Raw genomic sequence first — 14,892 nt, forward strand, 5'->3', positions numbered from 1 at the left:
TCCCAGCTTCAGTCAGTGGTCAAGGGGGGCACCTGCCCCCCCTTGTCACGCCTCTGCTGAGTTCAGGTTCTCAGATGTGGGGGGCAAAGATTCCGGCACCAAGGAGGGGGCATCACACTGAAGTTCTGCCGAGGGCTGCAGGTTGGCTTGAGCAGCCTCCGAGTTTGGTCTCGCGGATGGGGACAGGGTGCCAGGTGAGAGAGGTGGCTTCTGTTCCTGGCTCTGCCTGTGTGAGTGTGAGCAAGTCACCTCCCTGCTCAGTGTCTCAGTTTCCTTGCCTCCCTTTTGGCTGGCTTCTCAACTGAGACTGCTGGCTCTGTGTGTGTGTACCGTGGGAGATGGGTGGGAGATGCTTCAGGGCAATTGATTCTCTGTGTTTCTGTGTGAAAACTTTGTACCCATTATAGCTCCAATAACATTTACGATCATAGAACTGCAGAGCTCACAAGGAGAAAACAACTTGTCTGTCTTATCAGCTCATTTCCTTTGGGCACCTGACAGCAGTTTACCTGAAGCCAGTTAGTTTCCTGGTACAGTCAATAAGCCAGTCTTCCCTCTTGCTCAGATGACATTTAGAAACGCCAACAGGGGCATGAGGGAAAGCTTTCTATGCTTGTAGTAGGAAAATTTAAAATGTCCTGCAATTGAAATGGGATTTATCAGAAAGCTGACAATGTTCTGAGGTTGTGCATTCCCTGACTTTCCAGAGGGAACTGGACATTGTTCATGTTCCATTAAATTGGGCCAAAAAGTCCAAATTTGGATGATTAAATCTAGATATCTAAAGAAGCAGTCTGGTTTTTAGGCTTATTGGCACCAAAAAAGTGACCCTGCTTTAACTACAATTGTGCAGGTTGGTTGGCTGGGGTTTTTTTAATCCATTTGCTGAAACCTGTACAAACACAAAAGGATGCTGGTCCCGCCTCAGTCTGCTGCATGGGACCCCTTGCCGGATTATCTGAGCACCTCACAATGCTCCCCTCCCCCCATGAGGCAAAAAGGCTATTCTCCCCCTGCTGCAGGTGGGAGCTGAGAGAGATTAAGTGACTTGCCCAAGATCACACAGTCTGTGGCAGGGAAGGGAATTGAACTGAGCTCTCTCAAGTGAGGGCTCTAACCCCTGGGCCATCCTTCCTCTTCTTCCCTTCCCTTTCATGCATAGGAACACAGCCCAATTACAGGAGCGGATGCTGGGTTTTTGTTGTGTGCAATACACTGCTTTTACACAGCCTTACCATGCCACTATTTTTAGACTTCAAGTGCAGGTATGGCACTGTGTAGTTTTTGCCCTGTGTACTCCCAATAATGGATCTCTACCCAGCTGTATCCCTAGTGACTTTATCGATCTTCCTTCTGTAGAAGGGGTTTTGTAGTGTCATTATTTTGTCCCCAGGTGCGTACACAGTATGTTGTCAGTGTCAAGGGGCTAGTGTGAGCTCCTCCACCGGCTGCAATGCCCCCAAGGGCAGTTGTGCCAAGCAGGGATAGCCAGACTACAGCACGCTTTGGCAATGCCACCTCCACCCTGGGGGGCCGGGAGAAGGTGACGTACAGCTTGTGATGCCCACTGGGGGGGCAGGCAGGTGGGGGGCTGACTGCTTGGCACTGGAGGGGCTGAATGAATGGCTTGGCAGTGTGGGGCTGTAAGTGAAGGCTCCAAAACTGCTGTGTTGGGGCTTTCCTTGGGGGAGCCTGGGGAGAGCCTGGTGCAGCAGTGGGGCCGGGGAGCAAAACCGGTCAAGCCCCCATGAAGATGTGTTACAGAAGTGAGGCTCTTTCCCACGGGTGGAGTTCGGGATTGCGGAGGCTGAGTTGCCAATGGTTACAATTCTATCATGAGTCTTGTGACGGTGTTTATTTGGTTTTTAAAGCCCCAGCTCCTGGAGTCATGTGAGATCTCAGCTCTCTGACATTAGAGTGAGTTCCTAGGCAGAGGAAAACTGGAAAACGTGACCAGATATTTGTTCAATATCTTCATTAATGATCTGGAGGATGGTGTGGATTGCACCCTCAGCAAGTTTGTGGATGACACTAAACTGGAAGGAGTGGTAGATACGCTGGAGGGCAGGGATAGGATACAGAGGGACCTAGACAAATTAGAGGATTGGGCCAAAAGAAATCTGATGAGGTTCAACAAGGACAAGTGCAGAGTCCTGCACTTAGGAAGGAAGAACCCAATGCACCGCTACGGACTAGGGACCGAATGGCTAGGCAGCAGTTCTGCAGAGAAGGACCTAGGGGCGACAGTGGACGAGAAGCTGGATATAAGTCAACAGTGTGTCCTTGTTGTCAAGAAGGCCAATGGCATTTTGGGGTGTATAAGTAGGGGCATTGCCAGCAGATTGAGGGACGTGATAGTTCCCCTCTATTTGACATTGGTGAGGCCTCATCTGGAGTACTGTGTCCAGTTTTGGGCCCCACGCTACAAGAAGGATGTGGAGAAATTGGAGAGAGTCCAGCGAAGGGCAACAAAAATGATTAGGGAACTGGAACACATGACTTATGAGGAGAGGCTGAGGGAACTGGGATTGTTTAGTCTACGGAAGAGAAGACTGAGGGGGGATTTGAGAGCTGCTTTTAACTACCTGAAAGGTGGATCCAAAGAGGATGGATCTAGACTATTCTCAGTGATAGCAGATGACAGGAAAAGAAGTAATGGTCTCAAGTTGCAGTGGGGGAGGTTTAGGTTGGATATTAGGAAAAACTTTTTCACTAGGAGGATGGTGAAACACTGGAATGCGTTACCTAGGGAGATGGTAGAAGTTTTTAAGGTCAGGCTTGACAAAGCCCTGGCTGGGATGATTTAGTTGGGATTGGTCCTGCTGTGGGCAGGGAGTTGGACTAGATGGCCTGCAGAGGTCCCTTCCAACTCTGTTATTCTATGATTCTATGACTTCCAAGGGCTCAAAGCCCAAAAGGTCCTCGGGCTGCAGTATTTATTATCTTTTAAACTCATGACTTTTGGGGCCTGGCTCATGGCTTTTGGACAGGTGGGCTTAGCAGCCCTGGAAGGGAGCCTGGCCTGACAGTGCAGCAATGTCCCTCTGGTGGCCAGAGCCCTGCCATGAGTTCCCAGCAACCCTGGCTCCATTGGCCATTCTCCCCATCGAGGCCAGCACATTCCTGACAGTCCGACCAGAATGCTCTCGCCATCCCTGCCCAGACCCCACCCACGTCACCTCCCGCCCAGTGCTGCCATCCCAAATCCAGCCTGACATTGTCAGCTGCCTAACAGACTGTAGTCCCGATCTCTCCCCAGGCCTGCCGGGAGGAGGAGAACCCCACCCCGGTGTATGTGAACATACAGGAGCTTCGGCAGCTATCAGCAGTCACTGACCCCTCCCCGCCCCAGCGCTGCCCTAGCAGCGTCCTCGCGGACTGGGAGACCCATACGGACACGGGCAGCGGGCACTTGTTCTACTACAACTCAGTGACGGGTGAGACCACCTGGGATTCCCCGTTCGGGTGCCCAGAAGATGGAGTGAGTCCTGCTCCCTCTCCCTCGCCGTCTCTTGTCCCATGCCCCGCGGTGGCCGAATGGGGCCAGTATGTGGATGACGCCAGCGGCCAGGTGTTTTTCTATAATTCAGTAACGGGTGAGACATCGTGGGAGCCGCCCCCGGCTACAGACGAGCCCAGCACTCAGGAGATGCAGCCCGCAATTGCACAGTACAGACCCATGGACCAGAGGGTGAGCCACCAGGAGGAGCAGGAGTGAGAGAAAAGCTGGGTGGTCAAGGAGGGAGGAACAAGGGGGAGCCCGAGCCAGTAGCTCTGGGGAGTGCGGGTGATGGCTGGATTTGGTGAGGTGCAGCATGGAACAGAGCTGACTGGGCAGAGTGGATTCTGCGTGGTGGTCTGGGGAATAAACCAGGGGGAGGTGTTGGGGATCTCCAGGATCCAGGGAACCGCAGGAGAATCCTGCTGGGTTCTCTCCTCTCTGCGAGGAGGTCTGGGGAGCTCACCGAGGTGGGGCACAGGGAGCATGTGGGAGGAGGAGGGGTGCACAGAAGTGATCTCTCATGTTCTCAGCCGCCAACTCCAGAAACGGACTATCTGGATCTGTCCCCCGAGGAGCTGGACGGTTACCCGGAGGAGGACTATTCCCCGGTGGGGTCCTACGAGCAGAGCACCTACCCTTACCTTCTGCCGGGGAGATCCCCCAGGCACTCAGCGGAGCTGAGCCCCTCTCCGGGCTGGTGCAGCCAGAACAACCCCGAGGGGCAAGCCTTCTACCCTGACCATTTCACTTCGGACACGGTATGAAGCGTGGCCCCGGCGAGGAGCCGGTGGGGGGGTGGGAGTCATTGGAGGGAGACGAGGGCCAGGCAGGATGTACGGTGTTTGAAAGGAGGAGGAAATGGAGCCTGATGGGTCTTGGGGAGGAGTCGGGGTGGAAGTGGAATGGGGAGAGTGAAGGGGCATTGGGGCAGCACAAGGAAGGGGAGGATGACATGTGCTGGAGATTCCACCTGCCCTTTGAATGATCTGGCAAGCCCCCGGGCTGCGGAGGTGGTGGAGGGGCACCTGAAGAGAGAGGCTGAGAACAGACTGGCCTGGCGTCCCAGTGGGGCACAGAGCTGCTCCCCAGGGAAGATGGGAAGGTGGGCGAGTCCACCTGAGTGCTGGATTTCCCCAGAGGCGCTCAGCAGTGAGGGGGCAGGAGCAAAGGAAGCAGGTGCTGGGGGGAACCCGGGTGGGCACCAGTGGCAGGGAGGGGAGTGAGAGAGTTCAGCGGGCTCGGTAGGAGTGAAGGGGTGTAGGTGCAGAGCCAGGGGGAGAGGGCTGAGCGGAGTCTCGGGGGCGACGGCTGGGGAATTCCCAGCATTAAAGGGCTGATGCTCAGGAGACCCAGAGCTCTGGGGCAGCGGGGCTGGGCGAGGAGAAGGGTGAGCATCTTGTTGCTGCCAAAGGTGTGTTCGTGGGTTTCAAGGCCAGAAGGGACCGTGCTGACCCTCCCGTCCGTCCTGCATGGCCCAGCCCAGAGAACCTTCCCACGGCAAGGCCAGAACCCCTGATGGAGCGAGAGCAGTGGTGATGCCCGAGGTCTTGGGCCCCTGTGCTTGGTGCTGTATGTGCACGTACCAAACATGGGCCCTGCCCCAGAGACCACCTAGTCTGGGGCTCTACCTAGCCTTGAGTTCCGAGCTGCCCCAGCACAAGCCCCGTTTCACCCCAGGGCAGCCAGTCCATGCTCTGGGATTACAGCTGTGCCACCCCGCTCCAGGAACCAGGCCTACGAGAGGGCTGGAAAGCAAAGTAACTCCGAGCCCCTCAAGGGTGGGGTGGCTTTAAATAGGCTGGTCAGGCAGAAAAGGCAGCTGCACTCCATGGAAGCTTTGAGGTGGAGCTGGCCCCCGCTCTTGGGGGGGATACAGGGCTCCCTGCAAACACTGGTGTTCCCCCGCCCAGGAAGGGGCTGTGCCGAGGTGAGCCCGCCCCACCCCAGCACTGTTCCGCAGTGTCGGCATGGGGCCTGCTCAGCGGAGCTGGTGGCAGACACTTTTAAAGCACACCCTCCTTCCCCTGCCAGGCGCCTGGCTCGTGGGGCCATGGGGCTGGGCTGGAGAATGGGCTGGCCAGTGATATCGGGGTTTCTGCCTGCTACGCTCAGGGCAGTCCTATCTCACGCCACAGGCTGTTCCCTGAGCCTCGCAGAAATTCTCACGCTGGCCAGGGACTAGCCTCTGAGCCATCAGGTACTAGCTACGGTATGAAGATGAAGGCTAGGCATGGTGGGTTTGCTTTGCCTGCTGCCACGTTTGGTCAGGGGTGATTCACTCCAGGCAGCAGAGTGATGCCAGAGGGCACAGAGGAGGTGCCAGGAAAGTGGAGGACAACATGGTCTTGTGGCCAGGGCACTGGCCTGGCGTGTGGCAGACCTGGGTTCTATTCCCAGCATTGCCCTGCTGGGTGACCTTGGGTGAGCCCCTGCTTCTCGGCTGCTTCTGTCCCTTCCCCTCCCAACTTTGGTGTGTTCAGAGGAAGTTGTCTGCTGTCCCTTACTGTGTGTGTACAGCTCCCAGTACAATGGGGTTTGCTGGCTGGAGCTCTCACACTAGTGATAAATATGGTTTGTGACTAACTAGTATCCACTTTCAGGTCTCTGTGCCAGGAGGTCACCGGAGAGCGAGCAGCGGGTCCAGCCAGGACAGCAGCCCCTTTGCCAGCTGGCACAACTGCATGCCAGCGATCCTCATCCAGAAAGAGGAGAAGGTGAGGGAGATGGCTGGGCTCATTTTGCTGATGGGGTCATGGGCAGGGCATGCACCTGTGCTGGCTCCTTTGGATCTGTCAGCAGACCTGACTTTAACTCTGGGCTTTGGTGCCGTTCCCCAACAGGTTCTGTTCACCTGCCTGGGTCCCTGTGGGGGTGGCACCTGCATGGCCGGGGCTGGGCAGCTGTTGTAGGGCCCAGGCTGGCTAACTCAAGGGGTACTGTAGCTGTTGAGCGATCGTGACCATAAAGGACATCTTCAGGGATCAGCAGCACCTGAGTCAGAGAGGGGTGTTCGCGGAAGGCAGCTCCCTAGGCCAGGAACAGCTCCAGGATTTGCTCAGTTAATCAGTCTGTCCCACAACCCTCCTGCTCTCCTCTCCTCTCCTGACCCCACTCCATCAGCAGGCAGCCGCTGGGCCTCGCGTCAGGCAGGTAGCATGTGCCTGACTTGAAGCGTGTGGGTCACCTCGTGGATTTCAATGGGTGTGCTCGTGTGGGCTTCCAACTAAGTGTGTGCTCTGAAAACTTCCTGAAATAGGGCCCTGGTGAGCTTGTGATCCAGATGCCCAACTGAAAATCCATGGGTGTTTTCCCAGTGCTTACCGGGCAGGGAGGGAGATGGCACCAGGGCAGGCCCTGTCCCTACTCGAATGGTGCATTGTGGCCATTCCAGCAGTGGTGCTGATGATCAGCTGTCTGAAAGCTGGTTTCCCTTGGGAAATGCTCGCAGGGCAGCTGTAAACCCTGACTTGTCTTTGATTTCAGTTCAAAAGCCTGGACAAGGCTGGAGTTCTTTACCGGACAAAAACAGTTGATAAAGGAAAGCGATTACGGTAAGAGAGTCTCAGCGTGGCAAGAAGCACCAGGGCAGCCCTCCAACACGCTGGCCTGCCACAGAGCAAACGCTGCTCTCATCCTGTTTGGCTCAGTGCTGGGGAACTCGCAGTCCAACTCACTGTGTCAACTCCTAGATCCCAAGGCCAGAAGGGACCAGTGTGATCACCCAGTCTGACCCCTGGATAATGGCCAGAGAACTTCCCCACAATAATTCCCAGAGCAGAGCTTTTTAGAGAAACATCCAACCTTGATTTAAAAATTGTGTTAGTGATTCTCCATCACTGACAACCCTCAGTAACTTGTTGCGGTGGCTAATGACCCTCCCTGTTAAACATTTACACCTTATTTCCAGTCTGAATCTGTCTAGCTTCAACTTCCAGCCATTGGCTTGTGATAGACCTTACTCTGCTAGACTGAAAGCCCATTATTCATTATTTGTTCCCCATGTAGGTACTTGCAGACTGTGATCAAGTCACCCCTTCACCTTCTCCTTGTTAAGCTACATAGATGGAGCACCTTGAGTCTATAACGAGGCTAAACTCTGAGCTCTCATTCCCCCAGTGCTGGGGCATCCCCAGCACACAGCTCCAGTGCTGGAGGCAGATTGTAAGCCCCCACTTCTTGTTTTCCTGGGAGTGCATATTGTTCAGTCAGAGATTTCTAAAGCCAGAAGAAACCATTGCCATCACCTAGCCTCAATTCTTGCACAACTCAGGCCAGAGCTTTCACCCAGTGACTCGCATGGGCAGCTCCCCGTCTCGTGACATGGCTGCCCATGAATGGTGCAACTGCAGCCCACCCATTCAATCCCATTGTGACCCAGGGGGTGAGCTGTGCGGACAAGTGCACAGTGGCGTCTTACTAACCAGGAGGCTGTTCCGCTCCAAGTATCTCATAAGCAACTGATTAAATCTGTTCTGGGAGGGTGTGGCTGGTCCGTGGCTGGTCCTAACTGAGGTCCGGTCTGCATTCGCAGCAAAGGCTTACAGAGGAAAAGGATAAAGCTGTAAGTGACCTCATGCTGAGCATACTCATTGGGCAATCTGCTACCATTCTAGCCTCCTGACCAAGCAGGTGACATTGCAGTGGGGCTGAGGGAACAGCGCTTTCCCCCTGCACAGCTTCCCCAGGGCTCTGGCTGGACCAGGGCAGGGCGGCTCCCTGGACAATCTGGGGGTAGGAGAGATTGAATTGAACCCCACGGGGAAGCTGACTTAATTGCTGTGCCCCAGCGCAGCCTGGGCTGTTAAGGCAGAAGAGCTTTCCAAACACATGGGCTGCATGAGTCAGATGTGCCGATCTGTTGATACAGGAGCTCTGAGGTGGCTGTTAAGGCGGAGAGTTGAACGAATCCAGGGGACGTGCTGCTGCGGGGTATGGTTGGAGACAGGAGCAAAAGCCTCTGGGCGCCTGGCAGTGTGTTGCTAACCGCGCGGTAGGGCAGTATGGAGGTGGCAAGGGATAAAGGAGCCTTTTCCCATAACTTATTTCCCTGGTTTTAAGGTTTGGGGGGGCTGGGGGTTGTTTTGCTTGTTCTGTCACTAAAGGGAGACATGTCACTAACAAGTTGTTTGTGTTCACGATATTAACCGCTGGGATGGGAGGAGTCCACTCTGTCACAGATTTCCTGTGTGATCTTGGGTCAGGTCACTCAGTGTCGCTGTGTTGCAACCAGGGGTGACTGCAGCATGCACAGCCAGAGCCAAGCTAGCCTGGATCTCGCTAGCCCAAGTGCCAAGAGCAACCGAGCCGCAGCAGTGTGTTCTCCAGTGCTGTGAACCACTCAAGCCGGTGCTCAGGGTACGGGTGGGATTGTACAGGGCGCACAGAAGTCTCTTCTTCCCTGGGCTTCACTGCTGTTGGTACCTGCGCTAGCTAGATTAGAGGTAGCTTGGGTCTGTCTACGCGTGCTGCAGTCCCCCCCGCCGGCAGTGTCAACGGGTTCCCTGTGTCTCTCCATGTGTGCAGTGGGCTGACAGCCCTACGCAGTGGTGAGCTGGAGCTGGTTTGCACCGGTTCGCTGGAACCAGTTGTTAAACTTAGAAGCCCTTTTAGAACCGGTTGTTCTGTGAGGGCTTCTAAATTTAACAACCAGCCAAAAGCAGTGCCTTAGGCACCAACTCCGTGCAGATTCGCAGGAAGCCTGGGGGGAGCAGAGCGGGGCAGCACGTTCGGGGGCGGAGGTGGAGGTGAGGCAAGGTGAGCTGGGGCCGGGCATGGAGCGGGGTGGGGAGCTGCCGGTGGGGACTCTGCACCCACCAAATTTCCCCCGTGGGGGCTCCAGCCCCAGAGCACCCACGGAGTCGGTGCCTAAGGCGCCACTTTTGATGTGATCAGTGGAGGGAGCGGCCGCTCCCCCTGTCCCCCCGCCTAGCTACGCTACCCTACCCCAGGAGCCAGAGAGACCTGCCAGATGTTTCCTGGGAGCTGCCCCAGGACTCCCCACCTCGCCCCCCAGCAGGTCCCTCTGGCTCTTAGGGGCGGGGCGGGCTGGGCACCCACTACGATGGCTCATGAGACCCTCCTGCCTGGTTCTGGGGGCAGTCAGGGAACAGGGGAGGGGGGTGGATGGGGTAGGGGTCCCGGGTGGGGGGTCGCGTCAAGGAACATGGGGGGTTGGATGGGGCAGGAGTCCCAGGGAGTGGGCCACGACCCCCTCATGGGGTGAGGCGGGAACCGGTTGTTAAGATTTTGGCAGCTCATCCCTGGCCGTACCCCACAGAGCTGTTCAGATACTAGAGTGAGGAGGGCCCTGGATGCACCTGAGCTAGGGAGACTAAACTAGGAAAGTCTCAGCCAGTCCCGCTCTTTGAGGGTGTTGCCACAATTTTTTATGCATTCTGCAAATTTCTCCAAATTTGGCAAGATCCAGCCTCCATTCCAAGATGAGACTGAGGAGGGATTTGCTCTCCAGCTACGGCCCATATACAGCACTGCACCATCCTCCAGCGGCCAGGACAGTCACGGAGCTGCCTAGGGGACAATTTCCCTCAGTACAAGCTCTGTCCAGGGGTTTGTCTTCAGTGCAGAGTTATCCTGGGCGCTTACCCCTGTCCCATCCACACACACAACTCCTATGCCCAAGTGGGGTGCAGGTTTCAACTCGGCTTAGCTGGCCCATTGTGGGCCTTGGTTAGATCCCTGGGTCTGCCTTCCCTGGGGCTGGTAACCTGCACGCACAGCAGTGAGGACAGAGGCTAAACCACTGCAGCCCTCCAGTGCCTTCCCACAATTCCCTCCTGTGTGCCCACAAGGGCAGAGGATCCAAGAGCAGCTCAGTGTAGTGTGGCACAAAGAACTGGGGGCTGCCCCCCTGAAATCCTAGTGACACGCATGGGGGAGCGCAGCACCACTGAGGCCCCGGCAGGGCTTTGCAGCCTGGCTGCTCACACCCGGTGCCGATCCCCCAGACTAGCTGTGCGGTGAAGACACCCCGGTTCAGCCTGAGGACTGCAGTATCCCAGCTCACCAGAGGGGCCCACGGGCAGTCCTGGGGATGCCAGAACCGAGAACAGCTCCCGGCTATTATGCAGGAGGTCAGACAAGATTATAATGGTCCCTTCTGGCTTTGAAATCTATGCACCTGCTGTTGCAAACATTCACGTTTTGAGCAAACTTGCCAAGAGCTCCCTGCCCCTAGCCTGAGCAGCCTGCAGTGGGATGCAGGGTTAGGTAGACAACGTTCATTTGGGTCTAATCTCCCCTCCCCAGCTGGCTCCCCTCGCCTTCCAGACAGCAGAGGGCTGTGCCAGCATCTGGCCACAGACCAGCAAACTCGGCACTTCTCCCTGTGTACAGCTCCAAGTGCGGGGAGGAGGATTTTTACATAGGACTCCCAGACCAACCAGCACTGAAGGAACCAGTGTCTCCTTAGCAAGTGAGGAGGCCATTGATGGAAGGGGCTGTGCCATGCGTAGGGCTGCCCCACACCTTCCCTTCCTCAGCTGGCAGCATGGGAACAGGGTCCTGCCAGCATAACCGGTATCTGGGTTTAATGCTTTCCTCACCATTCCTCCCCCAGGAAGAACTGGAGCTCGTCCTGGACCGTCCTGGAGGGGGGCATCTTGACCTTCTTTTTTAAGGAGTCAAAACATTTGTCCTCCAGCAGCTTGGTGAGTTGCCAGCCATTGGCTACTGTCCTTGCTAGGCCCAGGTTGGGAGCTGCTGCAGGCTGCTCACCAGCACAACAATTTCCTGGCCCTTCCCCATGCACCCCCACCTTTCCCTGGCTTGTACCCTCCCTCCTTCATCACCCTGCAGGAGCTGCTTCCCGGGTACCAAGCAAGCTTTCTGCAAGGAGCAAAGTGTGCAAGCAGCCTCTGGGCCTGGCTGCCTTGTCTCCCAGTTGACCCTGAAAATAGTGGGACCATAGAATCCTAGAATCTCAGGGTTGGAAGGGACCTCAGGAGGTATCTAGACCAACCCCCTTCTCAAAGCAGAGCTTTGTCAGTCGATTTGACCAGCTGAATCCTGCTCTGGAATCTGAAATTGGGTGACATTCCCTAGAGTATGTGGCTTGCATTCAAAAAGCCCCCTTCCCCCCCTTCATGTGGCTCCCAGACCCCTTCTAGGCGATGGATGCTAGTGGAGTGACTCAGCAGGGGCAGAGACAGAGCTGCTCTGCAAGGGCTATTTTCCCCCTCCCAGGTTAGTGTTTTTAGAGATGCAAGTAAATTACCACCAGCGACAAAGGAAACCCAGAACTCCCTCGCGTGGCCTTCGAGCTGTGGTCAGAGCCGCTCGAAACAGGGAAGGCTGCTCGCAGCGCTGGTGGGCGTTGTCAAGCAGCTCAGGGCTGATGTGGGCTTGCAACACATTTGGCAGCATTTTGCAGCATGGGGAAGAGAATGAGGGCAAGAGAAGAAATGTATCTGCAGGGAGCCCCATGCCCCAAGCAGGCCCCTAGCCAGACGCAGCAACGTCAACATCCACGCACGGTGCGGGGAACTCTTTAGGGCCCCACGCCTACTCCTGCAAACTCTGTTGCTGAGGGTCAACCAGGGTGGACAGCTGTACTCATGTCATGGTGGTGGTGGGGGAATTAATAAAAATTATGCATCTGGGGAGCCCTTCAGTCCACTGAAATGCCTGATGCAATTTCCTGACTGGTGGACGATGGGGGCTGGGATTTCAAAGGAACCTCAGGGAATAAGGTGCCAAATCCCCACTGAAATCTAATGGGATTTGGGTCCCTAACTGCCATAGGCAGACAAGCCCTAGGGAAACTGACCAGAAGAGCAACTGTGGAATAGAAATGTAACTCTGGAGGTGGATTAAGCTAACCCAGGAAAAGGCCCTCTTCTTCTGGAATAAGAGAGTCCGTACAGGGAGTTAATCAGAAATAAATATTGCTCTTGCAATTCAAACCCTCCCTTATTCCGGATTAGTTCCCGACGTACACTTGCTCTGTGGAAAGTCCCAGCCCACAAGGTTGGAGCAGACAGACTCTTTGCTATTCCACAGGGGATTAAAGTGCCTGGTTATTTCACTGATATTTTCCAGTGGAAAGCTGTGTTCTATTAGAAAAACCCAGGAAACCACATGCACACCAGAGCCCTGGCCCCCCGACACAAAACCAATAACCATGTGCCCAATGCCAGCATTACTGACGTACCAGAGAGAGAATCCAGGAAGGGACATTCCTCGCCTTTATGGGAGCATTCTGTGCTGGCCCCTAGCCTGTCGCCCCCTCCTCACCCAGATTGCTTCGGATGCGAGTTCTGCCCCCGCTAGTATTTAGCTCTAGGCTCCTCTAGCCGCAGTTATAGGGGAGATGCAGCTTCCATCAACAAAAGTGTGGTTTTGCTGGTATAGTTTATACCAGTTCGGAATGAGCTCTCCCAGCAAAAGGACGTTTTGGCCAGTATAACTGTGTCCACGCTAGGGTTTTTGCCCGGATTAAAATGTCATAAAAATATTGCACCCCTGCCTGCTATTGCTATCCAGGCAAAAGTTTCTAGTATTGCCCTAGTCTTAGAAATACTCGTGGCAATCTCGGTGTCCAGTCCAGGGGAGGGTTGAATTACATCTTTAGTTATGGCCCATGACCATCCGTGCATGCAGGTCTCCCAGTGACCTCAGCAGGAGGCACAAATTAAATAGTTAACGATGACAAGTCAGTTGTCCTCACTGAGCTGTACCCCTAGACCCTCTCCCTGATGTGATTACTAGGCGCCGGCAGAGTTCATTCTTCTCTGAACTGTTTCAGGCTTTCTGCAGACATCCCTGCAAAGTCACACCCTGCTTATGCTGGGGTGGTTCACTCTGCAACCACGAGCGGTAAACTATGGTTGTTTTGTTTCTAATGAAAGCTGCAATGCTGCAGAGGGTGAGAGAGTTCCGGCACCTCTCGTGGCTTTATCCTAGGTCTCGTGATCTTTGATGTTTTTCTTAAAGCCCCAACTCCTGCAAACGTGATTAGGGGTAGGGTGACCAGATGTCCCGTTTTTAAAGGGACAGTCCCGTTTTTTGGGAGTTTTTCTTATATAGGCACCTATTACCCCCCACCCCCGTCCCCTTTTTTCACAGTTGCTGTCTGGTCACCCTAATTAGGTGAGAATTTCAGCTTTCAGTTTTAAAAAAGGAAGTTTCTACTCTCGGATTGTGGAGAAAAAGCTGGGAACCACAGTCCCAAATGGCTCCAGCACCCAGAGGCAAAGGAAAACACCCCGTAGCAGCAGTATTTTAAATTCATGTTTTTAAGCCAATCAGAGGGTTGTTTTGGAGCCTGACTCATGATCGTTGCCTGCTTGGGCTCGGTGTTGTAGCAGATATGCTGCAGGCCTGATCAGCACTCTGAGCCGCCAGCATTTGAATCCTTTGGTCTACGCCAATGGAACGAAACCGTTTTAACCTCTGATCGGCTTGCTTCAGTGCAGCTGACTCTGGGCGAGGCGTCCTGCGAGAGGCGCTCGGTGGCTGGGAGCCAGAAGGCCTAGATTCTAACCCCTACTCTGTGTTCCCATGGCTTGGCCTGATTCCTGCTGGGCCTGTCTCCATTGGCCCATGGCAATCGGAGTGAGGAGGGGTTGCCCTCTGCCAGTTCAGATGGAACAAGAAGCCGATCAGGGTCCTCTCATCCAAGGTTCTAGCCACCTTGTGCTGGGTCTGGCACTGGGCTGGGCTTCCCTTTGTACCCGCAGCCACATTGTGTGTAGAAAGAACAGGAGGACTTGTGGCACCTTAGAGACTAACCAATTTATTTGAGCATAAGTTTTCGTGAGCTACAGCTCACTTCATCGGATGCATCCTGTGGAAAGTGTAGAAGATCTTTTTATACACACACACCTGAGGGGCAATGGCAGGAGGGCAGAACAGCACTGGTTGTACCTGCCTCAGTCTGCCCACGCCCAGCTCTGAGCCGGTGGAAATGCCATGGACAGACATGGGAGCCCAGCCCGAACGGCTGGTTTTATAGCCCACGTAGAGCAAACATTCTCCTCATATAGCCTCACTGCTCTGCTCCTATCTCCCAGGGCATGACCATCCTCTTTCCTTCCCCCAGAAACACCCTGCCATGCTGACCACACCCGAGCATACTGTGGATCTGCGGGGGGCTGCCGTGTCCTGGGCTCCCAAAGAGAAATCCAGCAAGAAGAACGTTCTGGAGGTGAGTCTGCTCAATGCAGCGTGGCTTTGGTGGTGTCCCCAGAGCCGGAGGGCTGGGTCGGGGGAGAGATGTGTTGCCTTGGTAAAGAGGCTAAAATGATTGGAAACACCAAGGCCTGGTCTGTGTGCAAACTGGGTTAGTTAAACCAATGCAGACCATGTGTAGATGCTAACTTTGGTTTAAGGGTGGTTTATTTTGGTTTAGCTGAACCCTGTTCCTGAACGAC

At 55.0% G+C, this 14,892-nt stretch overlaps 1 protein-coding gene across 3 annotated transcripts in view; it reads left to right on the plus strand.

Moving 5' to 3' along the window:
* The window catches only part of PLEKHM1 (pleckstrin homology and RUN domain containing M1), a 144,416-nt gene that overhangs the window by 115,178 nt on the left and 14,346 nt on the right, over nucleotides 1-14,892 (plus strand). For all 3 annotated transcript variants that reach the window (XM_073326194.2, XM_073326197.2, XM_073326195.2), the window contains exons 3-8: nucleotides 3,260-3,691; nucleotides 4,033-4,260; nucleotides 6,103-6,216; nucleotides 6,986-7,053; nucleotides 11,079-11,169; nucleotides 14,562-14,666. In XM_073326194.2, the coding sequence (XP_073182295.1) occupies nucleotides 3,260-3,691; nucleotides 4,033-4,260; nucleotides 6,103-6,216; nucleotides 6,986-7,053; nucleotides 11,079-11,169; nucleotides 14,562-14,666 (1,038 nt within the window). The remainder of the gene's footprint in view (nucleotides 1-3,259; nucleotides 3,692-4,032; nucleotides 4,261-6,102; nucleotides 6,217-6,985; nucleotides 7,054-11,078; nucleotides 11,170-14,561; nucleotides 14,667-14,892) is intronic.

Source organism: Lepidochelys kempii, chromosome 27 (assembly GCF_965140285.1).
Source record: "Lepidochelys kempii isolate rLepKem1 chromosome 27, rLepKem1.hap1, whole genome shotgun sequence".
Lineage (NCBI taxonomy): Eukaryota > Metazoa > Chordata > Testudines > Cheloniidae > Lepidochelys > Lepidochelys kempii.